The sequence below is a fragment of the Medicago sativa genome, chromosome 3 (assembly GCF_051527215.1).
Source record: "Medicago sativa cultivar Bolivia chromosome 3, Bolivia_mono, whole genome shotgun sequence".
Classification (NCBI taxonomy): Eukaryota; Viridiplantae; Streptophyta; class Magnoliopsida; order Fabales; family Fabaceae; genus Medicago; species Medicago sativa.
Window position 1 is genome coordinate 99740774 of NC_140751.1, and position 21223 is coordinate 99761996.

A 21223-nucleotide genomic window follows, 5' to 3' on the forward strand; every position below is an offset into this window, starting at 1 on the left:
TTAGATTAGATGTCCGAGTCCATTACCACTCATACCAACTACGAAATTCCTTTCTATTATTTAATTTAGATGTCCGAGTTTTATACCATATACAACTAACTACATGCTGGTAAAACTAATTATAAAGAAAAAATAACGACCTTTTTAATTGAAAAATGATATTTGAACAACCGTTTTGTGACAATTTTCTCTCTCATACTCACATTATGTTTTTATTTTCTCTCTATATTGTTTGGTTTTGTGTCAAAACCTACATTTTTTTTATATATTTTGATTATTCCACGAGTTGTCCCATAAAATGGTTGTTTACGCTCTAAATTTTAGCATTTGGTTCCATTTATGACACGTTACAATTGTAGGGCCCAAACCTTTCTTCATGCATAAAAACACACTCACCTTCATCATCTTCCTCCCATACACAATACACAAACCTCTTGCATCTTCTCAAACAACTTCAAACACAGTCCATCCACGATCACTAAGCCTAAGCTAGAAGCAAGAGCAGTGGTAGCTCTTGTATATTCTATCCTTTGTACATATCCAAAACTACTTGCTAGTGAGATATGTGTAAACCTAAGCCATCCTCAACATCCCCATTTCTCTGTCCCACACAAACCAACCTCATAACTTCTGATCCCAAACTACTCATAAATGACCCTCCTCATGACGAAGTTCAAGATCAAAATGAACTTCAAAGATGGCCAACTCCAAATGAGGTATAATGACAAAAAAATATATATTAAAAAATACAAGAAAAAATAACCCAGTTATATATATAGTGTATATATATATATAGCATCATTTATTTTTTTGTGAATGTAAATGAAATGAAGCTTGTAACTAGTTGCTATCATGTGTCTCTTAGTCACAATCACAACATATTAATGCCAGTTTAATTATTATGATGATTAACAAACAAACATATATACCCTTGAATTTAATATTAAAACTTTTGTTCTAAATTTATGTATGAATATTTCAGGTGATAGAAGAATTGAAGGCCATAGGTAAAATATCAGGTCCAACAGCTATAACTGGTTTACTCTTATATTCAAGAGCTATGATCTCTATGCTTTTCCTTGGCTATCTCGGCGAGACAGAACTAGCAGGAGGTTCTCTCTCCATAGGTTTTGCCAACATAACTGGTTACTCTGTCCTATCTGGTTTAGCCATGGGAATGGAACCCATTTGTGGACAGGCTTACGGAGCTAAACAATGGAAGATACTTGGTTTAACACTTCAAAGAACCGTTCTTTTACTTCTTTCCACTTCCATTCCCATTGCATATTTATGGCTTAACATGAAAAAGATTCTCATGTCTTGTGGTCAAGATGAAGAAATTTCATCAACAGCACAAACTTTCATTCTTTTTTCACTACCAGATCTTTTCTTTCTCTCGTTTCTTCATCCTCTTCGTATCTACCTAAGAACACAAAACATAACATTGCCATTAACGTATTGTTCAGCCATATCTGTTACTCTTCATGTTCCTTTGAATTTTCTTCTTGTGATCCATTTCAAAATGGGTGTTGTAGGGGTGGCAATAGCAATGATTTGGTTCAATCTCAACCTTTTGATTTTCCTTTCATCTTTTGTATTTTTCTCACGTGTTTATAAAGATTCATGGGTTTTTCCTAGTATGGATTGTCTCAAAGGTTGGTCTTCGTTACTTGCGCTTTCGATTCCGTCCTGTGTTTCTGTCTGTTTAGAATGGTGGTGGTATGAACTCATGATAATTTTGTGTGGACTTTTGGTCAACCCAAAGTCAACCATTTCTTCAATGGGTATTCTTATTCAAACAACTTCTTTGGTTTATGTTTTTCCATCTTCTCTTAGTTTTGGTGTTTCAACTAGAGTTGGGAATTTGTTAGGTGCTAATTCTCCTTCAAAAGCACGTTTTTCTATGATAGTGTCAATGTTTTGTGGTTTTGGTTTGGGAATTTTGGCTATGGTTTTTACTACTTTGATGAGAAATCAATGGGGGAGATTGTTTACTAGTGATGACGAGATTCTTAATCTAACGGCTATGGTTTTGCCAATTGTTGGGCTTTGTGAGATTGGAAATTGCCCACAAACAACGGGTTGTGGTGTTTTGAGAGGTAGTGCTAGACCTACGGTGGGTGCAAATATCAATTTGGGGTCTTTTTATTTGGTAGGTATGCCTGTGGCTATTGTTCTTGGGTTTGTTGTGAAGATGGGTTTTGTTGGGCTTTGGTTTGGGTTGCTTGCAGCCCAAGGCTCTTGTGCTGTTCTCATGTTGTATGTGCTTTGTACAACGGATTGGAATGATCAAATTGAAAGATCAAAGAATCTCACAAAAGCTACTACTACTACTATTGGTTTTTCTGATTCTACATTCATCACAAAAACAGTACTGCGTCATGATGATAACAACAATAATCACTGTGGTTGTCTTGAAGAGATCATAGTAATCACACATGATGATGCTACCAAGACATGTACACACTCACTTGAATCAGACCCACTGCTACCAAACATGTAGACACTGAAATTAATTAATTAGTAAGTAATTAATTAACCAAGTTTATTTTCGTCCATTTCTTGGGGAGAATCGAAATTATCAGAATCTCCATTTATTGGATTGTAATGTAGAAATAGAAACTACTTAATTTGCTCTCATTTTTCTCTTTTTTTTTCTAGATGCTCGTATTAATATATTAAGGATAACTTTATTAAAATGTGCTTGCATATATATTATAAAAGTGTTGGAAGTGTGACAGTATGAGTGTTTTTATTTTTTAAATTTTAGTTTTAGTTAAATTATTGTTATTTTGTGTGGACACACTCGTGTCCATGAAGGTTCATCATATCGTAATAGTAAAAGTTTACGTTACAAATGTGAGAAAGTTTTACATAGACACAAGCACAAATAAAATTATTTGGGCGCACATACAACAATGAAAAAAATTAAATGATAAATAAATTAGTCACATCATTTAACATTATTAAACCAATTTATCTTTTAAAAAATAAGTATTTATGTGAGTGTGCCTAAACTTTTTGTATTTGGGTTTGTCCCTAAGCAAGACTTTCTCTACAAATGAACTTCAAGTCCCCTTAGAAAAGTTTTTTTTTCCTACTACAAAAGCCCCCTTAGAAAAAGTTGTAAAATGATCAATAATGTCAGTTTAATTATTGGGGTTAAATATGTTTTTGGTCCCTATAAATTGGGACTTTTTAAGTTTACTCCTTACTTAATTTTAATAGGTTTTTTTAGTCCCTATAACAAAAATTTGCATTCTATTTTAGTCCCTTCTAAATCCAAATTTGTTTAATTATGCTTAAACTTTTAAGTTTTTGAACAAAATTTTGTAAATGTGTTAAGAACGCTACTAAAAGTTCCTCCGCAAAAAATTAGTTCAAAATTTGATTTTTATGTCCAAATTTTTGTTACTTTTATCTTAAACTTTTGTCGTTGGAAAAAATTCATATTTAATTCATCTCATGTTAAAAAATTCTAAATTTTAGTAAATACACCATTTATAATGTTCTAAACGTGTCTCCAAAAAATCGTTAAAAAATTTAAGAGTTTAAGGATAATTTAAACAAATTTAGTTGTAGCAAGGATCAAAATGACATGTAAATTTTATTTGTAGGGACAAAAAGAAGTTATTAAAATTAAGTAAAGATTAAACTTAAAAGTTCCTAATTCTGTAGGAACCAAAAACATATTTGACCCTAATAGTAATAATTTTCCTTGCCATCGATTTCTTTTAAAAAATTTATTGCTATTTTTCATACAAATTCATTGACCAGGCCTAAATGTTTGGCTGCTGTACAATAGTATAAATAAAATTAATTACATGCACCGTACATATTTATTTATAATGGGGATGGAGAGAGAGAAGAAGAAGATGCTGTTTTAATAAGTTCTCTCCAAAGGACCATATTCAGAGAAGCAATGGATTGAGTTGTCGGTTGTTTTTGAAGGAAAACAAAATGAGTTTGTTTTCTGCCTAACCTTTGTGTTGTTTGTTCCCTTCCATAAATGGTAAATTCTTGACTGTCCATAAATGGAAAACCAACCTCTAACACCACACGCCTAATAACCTTTCCTTTGTATATAATAAATAAACACACACTTTCATTTGCACAAGCATCACATTCCTATTCTTATTCTTTTCCCCCTCTCTCTCTTCTTACAATAATTAATCTCTTTATTTAGAACTACTTGCTACCTAATCAAGGGAAAATTTCCTATCCTAAACACTCCCAATCATAGTATGACAACGAAAGTTTCACACATGATTGCTCTTGATTGACTTGATTATATATGAATAAATTTCAAAGGATCTAAGTCTAATCAGTAATCAAGCATTCTAATAATCATTGTCGTACAATTCCGTAATATTGTGCTTATGCTGCAGTATAAACTGCCATTGGCCTACCCTATATATGGGATGGGCCTCTATGTATGGAACTTATTTGTTCTCTTCTAACCCGCTCCTTTTTTTTTTCTTTCCTTTTTTCTTTTCTCCTTTTGCAAATGAAATTAATTTCATACGCTGTCGTTTCGTTGTAAAATGTTTTATATAATTCCCCGTAGATTAAAGATAAGGAGAAAAGCGGTTTTGTAATGATGAGTTTGATCTAATACAAAAATCTATAGTATCAAACAGAGTCTATCGATCGAGTCACCTAATATATATTCACGCACCAAGTTCAAATCCAGTAATGTTGGGCACGAGCAAGTGTATTAGAAAAACCAAGTCTCACATAAGATGGGTCTAACTAGAGTTTATAGAATGACATTTATCACCGTATAAACTAGTTTTGTAAAAATGAGTTAAATCCAATACAAAAGCCTAATATATTATGTAACTTTTGAAATAATTATAGTTAAAATAAAAAAAAGTAGTGATTAAAGTGTAAAAAACTTTTAGATTGATAATCTATATATAAATGTTAAGAGCATTGGTAAATATAATTTCTCCCAAACTTTTATTTAATTTTTTTATATATAAAATTCTTCCTAACGTTTATTAGGACCACTATCTATATGTTTGCATGATTGACATATGTCCGTATGTGAAAACATGTATTTTACAAAATAAACAAATATTTTGAAGAATTTAAGCTAGCTAGTTTGAAATGAGAAGGAGCAGTAGAGGATGAGTAGTGATAATGAAAGTGATGGTAGAAAACAGAAAGATGCACGTTTGCTAATGCTCTTTTTATTGTACATTGTTAATGCTCTTTTATGTACGACAAGAAAATGTGAAAGAATGAGATTGAAGACAAACAGAGAGGGACAAAGAGACACGCAAATAGAGAGAGGTATCTGCTCAGTAAAAGTGAATGATAACAATAATTGGTATCATGCATGCAGAGAATTCAATTATATGTATATGTGTATGTATCTAGTGAAGAAGGGTTTTGGTTGGAATTGGAGGGGCCATGTTAGGAACTGCACAAACAAAATCCAGCTATTATTGCATCTGTCTACTTCTCACATTACAAAGAAATTGGAACAGTGTCTCTGCAATCTACAATGCCATTCCCCCACCACCTCAGGCTACCCTCCAATTCTTTTTTATCTATTATTATGATTATGAATAGGGATTTCGATTTTTTGCAGTACTCATCATCAATATTTAATCAGATATTTAAACGGTTCAAATTTTAGTATAGGTTTTGATTATTTTTGCACAAACATCATCTTTAACTAGCATTTCATATTTTCTCCGGTACAATTATTTATTTTAAGACTCTCACATCTTCTTATCAAGCTAAAATGATCACATATTTTAAAATATGAATGTATTTACAAAATAACAAGGTCTTATTCTTGTGACGGATATGTGATTCAATGTGTATTCTTCATATTTCTCATCTCACATCCTTATTATGAATACATATTTGAAAATGGAAAATGCTATTTATCTAGAAAAATATCATCAAGAATTTTTCAAGACACATGTGGCAAGTTTTAATTGCATGATTTATTTGTCCACTTCCTATTTTTTAGCCACACCTCCTTGAGTTGTGGCAAATAGTGCATTGTGATTGGCTACTCTTTATTCTTGAAGAATTCTTGATGTTTTTTTTCTTGATAAATAGCATTGCTCTTTGAAAATTAACATTTTCAGATTTCCTTTTTCCTTTCTATATTTTCCTACAACACTCTAATACAAAAATATAATTGAAACATGGCCCATCATAATTTAATAGCAGTTTTGAGTGGAACACCCTAGTCCAATTTTGTCGTTTTCTTCTTTTTTCTAATTTCATCGATCCCTACATAGTGCTTCTCTCAGTATATCTCACCTTATCATCTATTTTTCAAGTTGTAAATATAAATAATATCTCAATCTCTATCTATCGGTCATAGTAACTTCGCAGTTATGCACATGTGCAAAGAATTGTCTTTATAATGGGTGGTCAGCATATATCAACATTTCCTAGATTTCATAATAGTGGATATCCAACATTTTTAGTTTTGTCCACCGAATGTGTTATGTGTGGACATGCAACTTCTACAAAGGGTCTTTATAACTCTTATTACAACCCTTGCCGTTTTTTTTTTTGGGTGCAAAACCCTTGCCGTTTTTATGCTATATATGATTAATTTTGTTTTTTGTATGTATGCACACATGAATAATTTATATATATAAATGGATGTTGAAAATTAAAATAAAGAAAACTACTTTTTTTTTTTGAAGAATAAAGAAAACTACTTAAATATAATCATTATATAGATAAAAACGGAAGAATACATATAAAAAGTTTATAATTTTATGGCGATTAAAAGTTTGCATTTGCATATGCAGTAGTTGAAGTTAGAAATTAGAATTAAAGTTTTTTTTAGATAATTCATATCTTTGGTCTCTGTAATTTATATATTTTGTTTTTTCTTTTCGATCCATGTAATTATGTTTAGTTTTGTCTCGGAGACATGAGAGTTCTTCATGGAAGATGTCGCACAAATGACATAATAGCTCAATGTCATGTGGCGCCAAAATATGAGGTAGTGAGCCACACCACCTATCTTTGATGTGAAGATGGGGTACGCTAGTGACTAAGAGTGATAATCGTAAATTATAGGTGCAAAATCTTATTTTATTTTTTCAAATGACTTCATCAAAAAGTAACTATATTATGGGGACATAAACTAGCCAAAAAGATCTCATTTGTTAAAGGAATAAGAAAAATTCAATAGAGAAGACTACATATATATTGCTTGTTAATTAATTACGTTACTTTTAATTTAGATTGTGCAGTTGTTCACCAATTGCATATACGCTAATATAAAGTGTAACTTTAGTTTATAAAAAAAAAAAAAAAAAATGTGTAACTTTATAAAGGCTTTAGAGCCGGCAGTGAGGCCACCCCACATAACCTAAGAAAAAACTACTATAAAGTAGAATATCATTAAGGATTAAAGCAGTCAAAAACAAAGTTTAAGGATTAAAGAATCACACATAACATGCTTTTTGAGAAATTTTTAGTTCATATTCCAAAAAGACTTCATAGGAGAATTGTCTTAATATGGCAATGAGTATTTTCCTTATAATGTCTTATCACGCACCAACCCGTTTTTATTTAGAGGGGGCCTGTAGAAGTGAATGAGTGGTCGAAGCCCTTTTGAGAATGAATGGAGGTAGGAGCCTAGCTTTAAGAAGTGTGACCCTTAATTCTGCTGGGGAACAAACAATGCGTTGGGTGCCAAGTTCTGTATTTGGTTTGTATTCCATTTATGTTTGTTTGGCATCTTTGAGCTAACTTTTCTTTTGTAAAAAAATACTACGTATGGGTGATAAAAAAAAATTGTAAAAAATTGAACGCACTTAATGTATTAAAAACCGATAAATATCATGTGATTTATTTTTGAGGGAAAATAACATGTGAACTTATTCTGTCAAAAAACAACATCTAAAATATTTGGTGGAAAAAAATGTGAATTTAAATAAGAATATTATAGTATTTTTCTTTTACACGAGTAATGTTACTAGTTAATTTGTTAGTATTTAATGGAGGTAGGAATCAAATATGATATCATCTTTATCACTCAACTCCTTAACTCTCCCACCTCAGCCACCACACCAACCTTATTTTTCCTTATTGCTCGATATAGTATCATATTATGTTGCATATGTCTTTTTATATTGGTGGTTTCTTTCTTATTTGAAAGAATTCAATTTCGTCCCTCATAATTTTCTCTCGGACCCATATTTTTTTTCTGACACAAAATAATACTCAAACTAGTCATTGACATTAATTTTTATACTACGAATAAATAAGTCATTCGGTTATAGTAAATCAGGAACTAATTTTTCCTTTGTATAAAAATGCAGGGACTAATTAATGTGTGTGTTATTTTTTGTTAAAGACTAAAATAAACTTAAAAAAAAAAGTGGGGGACCAAATTTAATTTTTACTCTACTTATTAAAATACATATACTCATTTGTGAGATATATCGTTTGAATCTTTTATAAAAAGATTTATTTTATAACATAATTGACTTTTAGTGTTAATGAAAATTGATTCAATTGATAAGGAGTTGACCGATATCTTGCAAGAATGTGGATTCAATTTCCTTTATCGACAAGATAATCTTTTTGGTGGTTGATTTGTATGTAATTTTATTATCACTCTTTCAACTTTGAGAGAGATAATAATTTTGGTGGTTGATATTTAGTTATTTTAGAAGCACTATTTGAACTTTGAGGTCAGACCTGTGTGAGTCCTAGAACTCAATTCACATAAACTTCTTTAGCCCAATTTTTTTTTAACCTTTGATGGTGCTTTTATATAGAAGTATTATTAAATGTACAACATTTGTTTAAAAAAGCCATAAATCATAAACTCTAAACCTTGATCTTATTTGAGGCAAGTTCTGAGAGATACGAGCCACTTCCGCTAAATTCTTGTGCCTTAATCTTAAATATATCATGAAAAAATCATTATCACATGTCGTCCAGATGATTTTTATAGCAAATGTCTGTTACCATTACAAAGATAAAAAAAAAAAGTCTTTTGTGTTGTAATTTTTTATGGATAAATGTCAGTAACTTTGTTTCTAAATATAAGATCCTATAAATTTTTTACTTATCTTTTTTATAATAAGACCTACTTCAAGTTTTCAAATGCATATATTATTCGTTACCACTTACCACCATACTACTATTGATGTGGCATACGTGTAGTTGTTGCTTTTTTTTACCGTCCTGTCCAAAGGACAACAACACACGGGTGAGTGTGACAGTTATGTTGGTGCGTGGTAGGTTTGTCACTGTGTACACATGTCCTTCACTAAAGCTAGCTAGTCCTGCATTTACTACAAACATTGCGCGCCAAACCTCCCAACCCAATTAAAGTCTTCGTTTACGGCTTTGTGGAAAATGCATTTTTGTACACGACTCAGACTCAGACATGGCAGAAGTAGATTAGACATATTATTATTATTGAATATACATTCATGCACCATCGATCCTTCATGCCTTCCATTATTGAGCACTTCTGTGTCTTATAGGGATTTAATTTATTTTCTAATTTCCAACTTGCAGTAGTTGTCTTGTCAAGAAATTACTAGTACATGATCATTGAGGTGCTAGGGTTTGAATATTTTATGCATGTATGTTTCCACAAAACATGATAATTGGGTTCGGTGTTGACCACCAATAGAGAACCACACAAATCATTTATATCAATATTGTTTCACAATATTAATGATTATAACATGCACACATTATAATTTTGTCAACAACAAAAAACACGACACATTCTACTACGACGACGAGGCTTATGGTCTTATTTCAAAGTGTTAAATAATATCGGGATGCCATCACTTCAAGAGTAGTATGCTATCTTGACCATAAGCAGTAAAAGGAACGAATTATTCAATTAAAAGGACGAAGAAAGAAAAGCACACTGACAACAGAATAGGCTATATAATTTATTCAGCTTTAAAAAGATGCTAAACGTGTGGGGTAGTTGCATACCATATAAATGAAACTTGCTCTGTTAGTCTCCTCAAAATTGCTAGCCCTGTTGAAAATAGCTTGTCGGGAGTTATTATCCGATCAAATTTTACACATAAAAATAGTTAATCGAAAGCGAATTTGAGGCACTTGTAGTTGTAGAGCAATTATCACCATCTATAGATCATTGCATGCAAAATAGTGGACCATTGCAAGCCCAGCAAATTTTGTATATATAAGATAGGATTAGAGAATTTCTTTTCTTAATCAATGGTTTTAAAAAACTGTTTCCCTTGAGATTTATCTATTAAAATGGGGAAAATACAAATGTTCTCGAATTTACCATATGTTAGACAAAACAATGTTTTTTCCGGACTTAGATTGGTAAGTCTGGTCTGGAGGGGTTTGATTTTTAAGAAATTAATGGAGGGCAAAAGCAGCTCTCATAAGATCAATTATTTAGTCCATGCATTATGATCTACTCGAGTTACTCCACCACAATTTATACGAGTGAAACCGAACCAAATATTTAATGTTTGATTTTTAAGAAATGAATGGAGGGCAAAAAGCAGCTCTCATAAGATTAATCATTTTGAGCCAAAAAATAAAATAAAATAAGATGAATCATTTAGCCTATGCATTTTGATTCTACACGAGTCACTTCACCACTATGGGTTATACGAGTCGAACTGTAAGTTTGACTTTAGTTTGTGAAAGAAAAATAGTGACTTGGACTTGATTAATTTACTTGAATGGACTTAACTAAAAACTTAAGTTTGACTTGCAAACAAATTAACACAGCTTGAGTTTGATTGGTCTATTTCATCTTTATATTTTAATTTTAATTTTCCATAGTGTAGACTGCAATGAAAAAAAATCAAAAGCAACTTTAACGCTTTCAAGATTAAATTAAGCTTTAGATAACTTTTTTATAGGAGCCTCTAAGTAGGAACAGAAGTAGGCTAGATCGTCTGATAGGGTTCCATGCAGCGGCGAAGCTAGCGAAAATTCTACGCGGGGGCCAAATTTAATCCAAAGCTTAACCAATTCGTAAAAAAAAATCACAATAACTCTTAGGGTTAATTAAGTTTTTAGTCCCTATAAATATTCACAGTTTTGTTTTTAGTCCCTACAAAATAAAATCATATTTTTTAGTCCCTGTGACATTTTCCTTAAACATTTTAAGGACCAAAAATGCTGATGGAAAAATTTTATAGGGACTAAAAATGCTGATGGAAAATTTTATATAGACTAAAAAATGTGATTTTATTTTATAGGGACTAAAAATAAAATTCTGAATATTTACATGGACTATTTACTTAATTAACCCTAACTCTTACTTACATAAAATGTAAATTCAAGCAACAACAAATGAAATAAAAATTGACAACAAATATTTAAAAAAGTTGGACAAAACGTGTTTTAAGAAGTCAATTTTATCCATAATTGATTATTTAATAAAAGATTATTAATGTCTTTTCAATGTAAACAATAAGTTATTTCTAAAAACTTATTATCCATTTAATTTGTTTCTCACTATTGTTGTTGAAAATTTCTCTCTATAGTTGTTATTAAGACTAAAAGTAACAAACCAATACAAATAAATCTATCAATGATGTCTTGACAAAATAAAAATCTATCATATATGTAGTAATTTTTTCACTTTCTTATCTATGTTAATTTTCGGCAACCAAATTTATCTGGGGTAGCTCAATATTTATTATTTGGGGTAGCTAAATATAGATAGATACCAACGAATTCAATAATATTTTTTATTTTGGGGTAGCAAGGCCTACCCTATCATCTTGAAGGGAACCGCCCCTGGTTCCATGACCCAGTATATTTAAGGCCTAACACGGTTCGTTGGTATCTGAAAGAAACCAACACACAATAAAAAAAACAAATTAAAGAAAAATGATTGAAGAGATGTGACCCAGCCTTTTATCTGATGGTCGAAAAGGGTTGAAATATGATGAAATACCAACTTCATTTCAAGAATGGCACAATGCGTGGTGGATCAAAATTAGGGTCTTTTGGGGGAAGTTAGGTCAAAATTTTGTAACTGTTGAAATGATGGGAGAATTCTAATCGTTACTTATATTTAGGCATATTTCGGTTTATATAATCCGAAACGTGTTTTTTTCGGATTATACAATCCAAATGGGAGTAAAATGGAAAATTTGGACGGCACACGAGAAAGAAAGAGGGTGGGAAAAGAAATTCATTTAGTTATGATAACTTGGGCCAAAATGATCCATCTATATTGCATAGTACTGTTTAGATTTAAAGAAATGCCACCTTTCATGTCCACGGAGCACACGCCCCTAGGAGGGGTGTATGGAGAAGTAGAAGATTGAGTGAAAGACATGCAAAACTTTTTTAAGAGGATAAGAGCTCAAAAGTTGGCACTACCAACAATGAGTTGGTCAAAAAAGTAAGAGATTCAAATTCTTTAAGCAAGTGATGAGGTTCAATCTATGAGTCTTGCATATGTGGAAAATTCAGTTGAAACGAAAGAATTCATCTTGCAGTCTCAAGTGTTGGCCAACGAAGATTAGCTATATTTATATGAAAATTGCTGTTGACACATTAGCTTTGGCTAGGGCACACATGTAAAAGACGTTTTTACCCCTTCGGTATTTAACTGCCGAATTATGAAACCGGCTGCAGTTAACTACCGAGGAAAACTTCGGCAGTAAACTACCGAGGAAATCTGAAAACTTCGGCAGTTAACTGCCGAGGAAACCTCAAACCTGTTTTTTTTTTTTGACAAAAACCATTAATTCTTTTTATTCTTTAAACCTAAATTTTCCTTAATTAAATTTAATTCTTTAATCCTTTTAAGGAATTAAACATAATTATTTTTATGATTTCATTCATGTGATTTTGTTGCCATAAATGAAGAAATACGAGAGATGAATAATATCTGCAATCAGTAGTTAATGGACCTAAAATGATGATTCAATAAAAAAATGCAACAACAAAAACGTTACAAATGATAGAATAATTATATTTGTAATTATTAGTAATTAATTATAATATTTCAGATTTTTTTTGTTGTTGACAAATTATAATATTTCAAATATTATTCATCTCTCTTTCAAATAATTATATTTGTAATTATTCTATCAATAATACCCTTTTTTTTTGTACAAATAAAACCACTTTTCTATTCTTAAAAAAAAAACCCCTCTTTTTAATTAAGAAACGTGATTGAATATGTAGTAATTATAGGATCTCATATTTTTTATTTATGGCAACAAAATTATATGAATGAAATCAACAACTTTATAAAAAGAATCATGTATTTAATGGCAACAAAATCCATATTTCTTCATTATGGCAACAAAATCACATTAATGAAATCATAAAAAGAATTATGTTTAATTCCATAAAATAATTAAAGAATTAAATTTAATTAAGGAAAATTTAGGTTTAAAGAATTAATGGTTTTTGTCAAAAAAAAAAACAGGTTTGAGGTTTCCTCGGCAGTTAACTGCCGAAGTTTTCAATTTTCCTCGGTAGTTAACTGCAGCCGGTTTTATAATTCGGCAGTTAACTACCGAAGGGGTAAAAACGTCTTTTACATGTGTGTCCTAGCCAAAGCTAATGTGTCAACAACAATTTTCTATTTATATGGCAGAAAAAACTTAATACATGTAACATGGTAAAAAAATTCCAATATACCGTTTTCCGTCATATTAAAAAAAAGTTTGTCATAACATCCAATAATAAAAGTTTCTCACAAGCTGACCAAAAAAAAAAAGTTTCTCACAAGTCACAACCCATAAATAAATAAATATTAATTAATTAATGGCATGCCACTATGCCAGTTCCATGAAATATAGATTTGGATTGAGTGTGTTTCTTTAAATAACTGCTCCATGCAACACATAACCTCAACTTGACAACGCAGTTTGGGTGTTGGCTGAGAGACTAGGCAGAGAGAGGCTTCCTTCCATTCCTATCATGGAATGATCAGATTGTGGGTTACATTCTTTGTTATGAGAGATGAGTCTTATTCTCGAGGGACCATAAGTTGTGTATGTGTTATGTGTACACATATACTCCCTCCGTCCAAAATTATAAGGAAAAAAAAACTCATTTTCTTTGTTTTAAATTATAAGAAAAAAATATTAACTTTTATCATATTTAATTATGTTTTTTCAAAAAATCATCTTTTCCAAGTAGAAATTAAATGCAATTTGCATTCATTATGCTCTCTCTTTCATTTTCACTATAACTAATAACCAATAAAAATTATTTTTACATATTTCTATGAAACTTATTCCAAGGATAACACAAGAAACTATACTACAACTACAATATTTAAATTTTCTTAATAAGTGTGAAAATATTTTTTTGTTATAATTTGAGACGGAGGAAGTATATTTGAAGCCAAAGTGTATATGCCAAAGTGTATATGTAAAAGTGCTTACATCTTTTATTTTTATGGCAACGACACTTTGGATTTTTTGTTTTAAGACACCTTGAATTTCGATTTCCAATCATATTTTTGGTAAAACTAAATTTTTTTCCATTAGCCACTTTAAAAAAGGAAATGTTAAAAAGTGTCATTGAAGTATTGGTTAAAAAGATAAAGGTAGAAACTAGATCGAGCACCCGTGCTCCGCACGGGTGAACTGTATGTCAAATATGTTATTAATCTAGTTTTGTCGAGATAATGCATTATTGGTACTAATAATATATAAAGAAAATTAGACTGCCAAAAATAAGACAATTTTTTTTAGTTAAACACAAATTTTTTTTTTAGTTTTGATCCCTTATTTTACTGAATCCGCAATTTTGAACTTATTTTTGTAACAAAAACAAATTTTGATCATATTTTATTAATTCTGCAAAACCTAACTTTCATCCAAGTTCGAGCAATGAACCTCGCAGTTGTGTCGTGAATTTCAATTACAGACAAAACAATATAAATAAAAATAGTTACATATATGCACAACCCTTAAAAACTTGATGGAATATGTTTGTGTAGTGTTTGCCAATGAATGAATGTTACATATCATCTGTTTGATTAGAAATGGAATCCTATGCAACAAAGTATCTGTGCAATCTGGCAGCCATTCTAAATTACAAATTGTAACATGCTTTTGAACAGTCTTCGTTAATGGTTGCTTATACAAATGCATATGCCTCAATAAATTACACAATCATATGGAAGCCTGGCAGGGTTACTCCATTATTCCATATCTTTCCTTTACTTTCATGAATCCCAATCAGAGACGAACAACTACTCTTCTCGGCAATGGCACCAAGACTGCAAGAGTACATGTCATTTAAAAAATTAAATTTCACATGAGATTAAATTAATTAAATTCAGGAATTGAAATTACACATTGCAGCTTATCAGAAAAGAAACAATAATACAGATATATAGCAGCTCCTACACCAGTATAATAATTGAAAACTTGATCCAACAATTATTTATAAATACAAAAAAGAAAAGTTGAAATGAAAAAAAAAATAGAGGTTTCATCTCCCTATAGATCACAACAACAATCTTCACAATGCGTGAAAGACAATGTATTCACTGCAAAATAATTGTTTTTGACTAACATATATAAAATAACCATAAAAAATCTGGGGGGAAAAATATAGAACTAATCTTAACGTAAACATGCTTAAAATGTGGGGTTGAGACTGTATTGGACTGCACAAAAAGTCCTTTTGCGAAAATCACTCTATTTATGATCTAATAAAAGACATTAAAGAAAAAAGGATCCATAGAACTCTGCCTTTTTAAAGAAGAAGAGAAGAAACATTAAGCTCATTGCAAAAGGAAACTCCAAATGAAGGAAAGGTGTGACTATCATATAGAGAGATTGAGACATTGGCAATGGTATTTGGCGACCTCGGTGTGCATGACGACAGCTAGAGTTTGGCGAAAGCGTCGTTGCCAGAGTTCATTTTGTTTGTTGACATATGAACCAAGTCACTCTTATTCCACCTTCCCACCAATCCAAAGAAACCTCAACTCTATCACATGAGTCACAAACAATAGTTAAACCTATATCTAACTCAAAAAATTCATGGCAAAGAAGTAAACAACTTCAAAAAGGAAAATACAAAACAAAATGAAAGAACTTACATTGAGAAATTTTCAAGAAAGACTAATTTCAAGATAATGAAAGGTAGAGAAGAAAGGCACATTCACTAACTTGGATATCTATATTTAAATCTAAGGGGAGTAAAAAAGGAAGTCAAAACGGTGGTTGCACATAGGACGACCTTGGAAAACTTGAACTTAAGTTAATAGACGCATGCAGTGCACATACCGAAGAGAAAAGACACATGCGCCCAGTGTGTATTAATTCCATCTATTTCCCATGCAACAATTCATATTCCAAGGTAAACTACAAAATATGGAGCATGACAGCACACGTGTATATACAGTGGAATAAAGAGTGAGTTAATGCTTGCAAAGTGGAGGGAAAAAATAGAGGGAAAAATTAGGGTTAACAATAGCTTGGGGGATAAGCTTTAGTAAAAAAGATATTGCATTGGAAAATGGTGAAAAGTGATGAATTTAAATTTTTAAAAATTAAAATATTGTTGAATTCAATGCAAATATACTACTTTTAGATTCCTTAACAAGTGCTCTTAAAAATTAAGAGATACTAAGGGGAGAAATTTTGACAAAATTGATAATTGAAACTCACAAATCAAATTGAAGAAATAATATGTACTTATGACCAACAAGAAACACCAACATGTTGTGTTAAAGGGCACTGCAATTCTCCTCACAAATAGTACAATATCCGGGGACATTTTGAATGGAATTAAAGTGAAATATCTTGAACAAAGCAATTGATCTCCTGTTGTTAATGAATTCTACCGGTGACGAATTGTTTAAGATAATCAAAAGTCAATTTTTTGGGTGGAACAATTTTTCGTCAGACCTTACATACCTTTCGAATGAACTTCCAATTATTAGAGCTCATTTTCCTCGAAAACAGGAGATTAATAGCACTAAAAAAAAGTGAAATGTCTTAACAAGTTAGGTTGATCTGTTTGGTAAAAGTTCAATTCAAATCACACAAGAGTTTAGGTTCCAATTTGTTTTTGTTTTTTTTTTTTTAGCAACAATTTATTTATTTTTGTTACAAAGGACTAAGGGTCGAATTTTGTTATCAATATGATGACTTAAGTGATAAGTAATATGTAAATTAATATCTCTGTAAACGCTTTTTTGGTTTTGAAACTTTCTATTGACTCTGGTGAATTTTGTAGTTCAACTCGCCTAAGATTTTTCTTGTCATTTTTTTTGACCAAAACAAAGTTAACTATTATCATTAATCAACCAATGTTCAATACAATAAGGATAAGAATCAAAAATACGGTGACTAGCCTAGGCCGCCCTAGCTAAAGTATGAGCAACCATGTTCGCTTGTCTCCTAACAAACTTCACCTCGAAGTTGGAATGTAAAGATAACTGATAAATAATACTAGAAACAATAGCATAGAATTCCGAATCACCATGACCCGGAGACGATAGAGCTTGCACTAGAGTAGATGAATCAGACTCGAAGACAACCTGGTCCTATCTGTTTGCATCCGCAAAATGAAGAGCCTCGAGTAAGGCTACTGCCTCCCCCTCTAAAACTGTCATATTTGCACGCTGCCATTTCGTTTGAGCCCGAATAAATTGCCCACGAGAGTCTCTAACACAACAAGCAAAAGTTATAATATGGTTACGTTCATGGAACGCGGCATCCACATTGCACTTCAACCACGTCTCGCTTGGTTTCTCCCAAACTGAGTTGTTACCTAGCACTCTGTTCTGCCTGTGTTGCACAACCAATGGTGAGGGCTGTTTATGAACATCTTGCCATTGTTTCCATGCATCTAATGTTGTCCTCCCAATGCTTGTTGAAGTATAATGAATGTCATTCCAAATGACATCATTACGTGCAGCCCAAATTTGCCAAAGAAGTAAAGCCACCCGACCAGCAATGTCTCGGATTTCTAAACGACATATATCAAAAACAAAATTTGTCAAACTGCTCACAGTACCAACTCGCGATTGCCGCATTATCGAAAGCCCTGCCCAATACCAACTCTCACGCGCCACCATACAACCCACAAAAGCATGTCAATCATCCTCAACAGCTGTATCACACCAGGGACAAATCACCTCACATTGTACATGTCGTGATTGTAATCGGAGACGCGTCGGAATACACCCCCTGCAAATCCTCCATAACAAATTACGAGCTTTATAAGGGGAAATCACCTTCCAGATTCTATGCCAATCTCCTTCAACATGAAACTGATCAGTATGTAGCAACTCCATCATAGCTTGTTTATAACCAGTCTTAACGGTATACCTCCCATTACGTTCCATCATCCACGTTATTCTATCATTCTGAATTTTCGAAAACAGTGGTGTGTCGAGAATAGCTTGCACCATATCATTTGGAAACAAAGATTCAATCTTATCAATGTCCCAAACTTGATCATCGTCAGTTATCAAATCAGACACACTCAAGCTATGCACACCATGGCTTTGTGGGGATCGAAGCCAGCTACCTTGAACACCTCGAACTCATGGATCATTCATCACGCTGACATGCTGACCATTTCCTATTGTCCACCTACATCCATGTAAAAGTATCTGACGCGAATTCCAGATACTCCGCCAAGCAAAGCCCGGGTTATAACCGAGTTTAGCACCAAAAAATGAAGAATGGGGAAAATACCTCGATTTAAAAACTCTAGCAACCAGAGATTCAGGTTTAGACAGAAAACTCCATCCTTGCTTAGCTACCATAGCGATATTAAAAGCTTTGAAATTCCTAAACCCCATTCCACCAAACTCTTTGGGGCATGCCACACGTTCCCATGCCATCCATTTAATCCCTCGATTGTTACTCCTTCCACCCCACCAAAACGCATTGATCATCTTCTCAATATCATCTATAACAGAATTTGGCAGAAGATAAATACTCATTATGTATGAAGGAATAGATTGTAACACAGATTTGATCATAACCTCCTTACCCGCCTTCGATAATGCTCGACCCCTCCACGCATTTATCCGTTTCCAGATACGATCCTTGATAAAAGAAAAAATGGATCTCTTATTTCTACCAATCATCGAAGGTAATCCCAAATACTTCCCAGTACCCATCACATGCCGGACACCAATAATACGTGACAAATCCTCTTGTGCCGCCCCACTCATATTGCGACTGAAGAACACCTTAGACTTTGATAAGTTAATTTCTTGTCCAGATGTTGCCTCATAAGTTTGAAGAATAGCGAGTAAACGCTGTGCTTCCACCACATTGGCCCTACAAAACAAGAAACAATCGTCTGCAAACAACAGATGGGACACAATTGGTGCGTCGCGACAAACTTGTACCCCATGAATATCACCTCTAATAACTGCCTTATGTATTAGGGTCGAGAGGCCCTCAGCCACCAATATGAATAAATATGGTGATAATGGGTCACCCTGGCGCAACCCTCGTCCGGGTACAATATGCCCCACCCTATCAAAGTTCATAAGCACCGAATAAGTAACAGAACTAACACACATCATCATCCACTGAATCCATTTCTCGCTAAACCCCATTCGCATAAGTACACCGCGAAGAAACCCCCAATCCACTCTATCATAAGCCTTGCTAATATCAATTTTAAGAGCCAATTCTCCTCGCCATCCCTTTGTCTTCCTCTTCATTGAGTGGATTATCTCAGTAGCTATTAACGCGTTGTCTAGTATGGAGCGGCCCTCGACAAATGATGACTGCTCCTCTGACACACATTTATCCAAACAACGTTTCAGTCGATTAGCGAGCAACTTCAACACCATCTTATACAAAACATTACAAATAGATATAGGCCTAAGATCCTTCATATTATCCGGGTTTTCGCACTTCGGGATCAAACAAATATTTGTTTCTGTAAGGTTTGTAGGAAAGTAACCGCGATCCAACCAAGAAACCACAGCCTAAAAAATATCATCACCACACACATGCCAGAATCTTTGATAAAATGCCGAGTTAAAACCATCTGGACCTGGGGACTTATCTGGTTGGATCTGAAAAAGGGCTTGACGCAATTCTTCCTTTGTAATAGGTGCTATAAGCATTATATTGTCATCCATCGAAACACACTGACTCATCAAATCCAGCACTGGTTCATGGACTCCCGCATTTGCAGAAAATAATTGCTCAAAATAACTTTGTGCCACGTTACACATATCCTCTTGCAACGTAGCCGTCCTCCCATCATCCGTGCGAAGCTTACTAACCTTCTTCACTTTGCCACGAGCTACCGCTGATGTATGAAAGAACTTAGTATTCATGTCCCCTTCCTTCAACCAGTGCATTTTCGCTCTTTGCTTCCAAAATGCCTCGTCTTGTATAAGTAGTCTAGCATGCTTCTCCCGGGTTGAGACGTATTGGGTGCGCATCATACCATTTGGTTGGGAACGGAGATCCTCTAAAATACGAACACATTGGTTAATTTCTTCCTTAAACCGAACTCTCTTCCTCCTACCCCAACTTTGCAACTTTGTAGAACAATTCACAACTCTATCACCGAGCTCCAACCCTATAGTACCACCCCAGTCATCCACCACCACCTCATCAATATCTTCCTCTAGGAGCCAACTATTTTCAAATTTAAAGGAATGATTATACCTCGAACGAACCGTAGGGATATATCAATCAGTATTGGGGTGTGATCTGAGTGAGAAGTAAGCAAGTTTGTAAGTTTGACTTCTGGAAAACGTTGCAGCCATTCGGAGTTTCCCATAGCCATATCCAGTCTTTCTTCCAACACTCGATTGGTACCCGGACTTTTGATCCACGTAAATGGGTGACCATGCAATTTAATATCGGATAAGGCACAATCGTCAACTGCTTCACGAAAACCCATACACAACTAATTAGGATGAGGATGAATATCAGCTTTGTCTTGTTGAGACAACAAGTCATTAAAGTCTCCAATGATACACCACGGAAGAGATGACATATCCCGCAGCTCCCGAAGTAAATCCCAAGCATCACGACGACGAGCACGTTCTGGAAAGCCATAATAACAAGTTAATCTCCAATCACCAACTTCTCTATCCTCCACAATCATATTAATGAAATTTCGAGAGTAATTTAGCACACGACAATTAGAACCATCTTTCCAAAACACTGCCAGCCCACCGCTCCTACCTTCCACATCAACTGCTAGGCATGAATCATATCCCAACATGACACGAATATTTTCCATGCTTCGTGTATTAGCCAACGTTTCA

At 33.1% G+C, this 21223-nt stretch overlaps 3 protein-coding genes across 3 annotated transcripts; 1 reads left to right on the plus strand and 2 right to left on the minus strand.

The window, feature by feature from the left end:
• Positions 1 to 414: 414 nt before the first annotated feature.
• LOC146942808 (protein DETOXIFICATION 48-like) lies at positions 415 to 2740 on the plus strand. Its single transcript, XM_085756893.1, has 2 exons — positions 415 to 716; positions 983 to 2740. The coding sequence occupies exons 1-2, from the start codon at positions 564 to 566 to the stop codon at positions 2501 to 2503; spliced, it is 1674 nt and encodes a 557-aa protein (XP_085613019.1). The 5' UTR covers positions 415 to 563; the 3' UTR covers positions 2504 to 2740.
• Positions 2741 to 17506: 14766 nt separating this feature from the next.
• On the minus strand, positions 17507 to 17998 carry LOC146942809 (uncharacterized). The gene has a single exon (XM_085750061.1). It carries the CDS (start codon positions 17996 to 17998, stop codon positions 17507 to 17509), a length of 492 nt encoding a protein of 163 aa, XP_085606187.1.
• Positions 17999 to 19921: 1923 nt separating this feature from the next.
• Positions 19922 to 20853, minus strand: LOC146942810 (uncharacterized). Its single transcript, XM_085750062.1, has 2 exons — positions 20627 to 20853; positions 19922 to 20585 (listed from the first exon to the last, which is right to left on the minus strand). Exons 1-2 carry the CDS (start codon positions 20851 to 20853, stop codon positions 19922 to 19924), a joined length of 891 nt encoding a protein of 296 aa, XP_085606188.1.
• Positions 20854 to 21223: the final 370 nt, after the last annotated feature.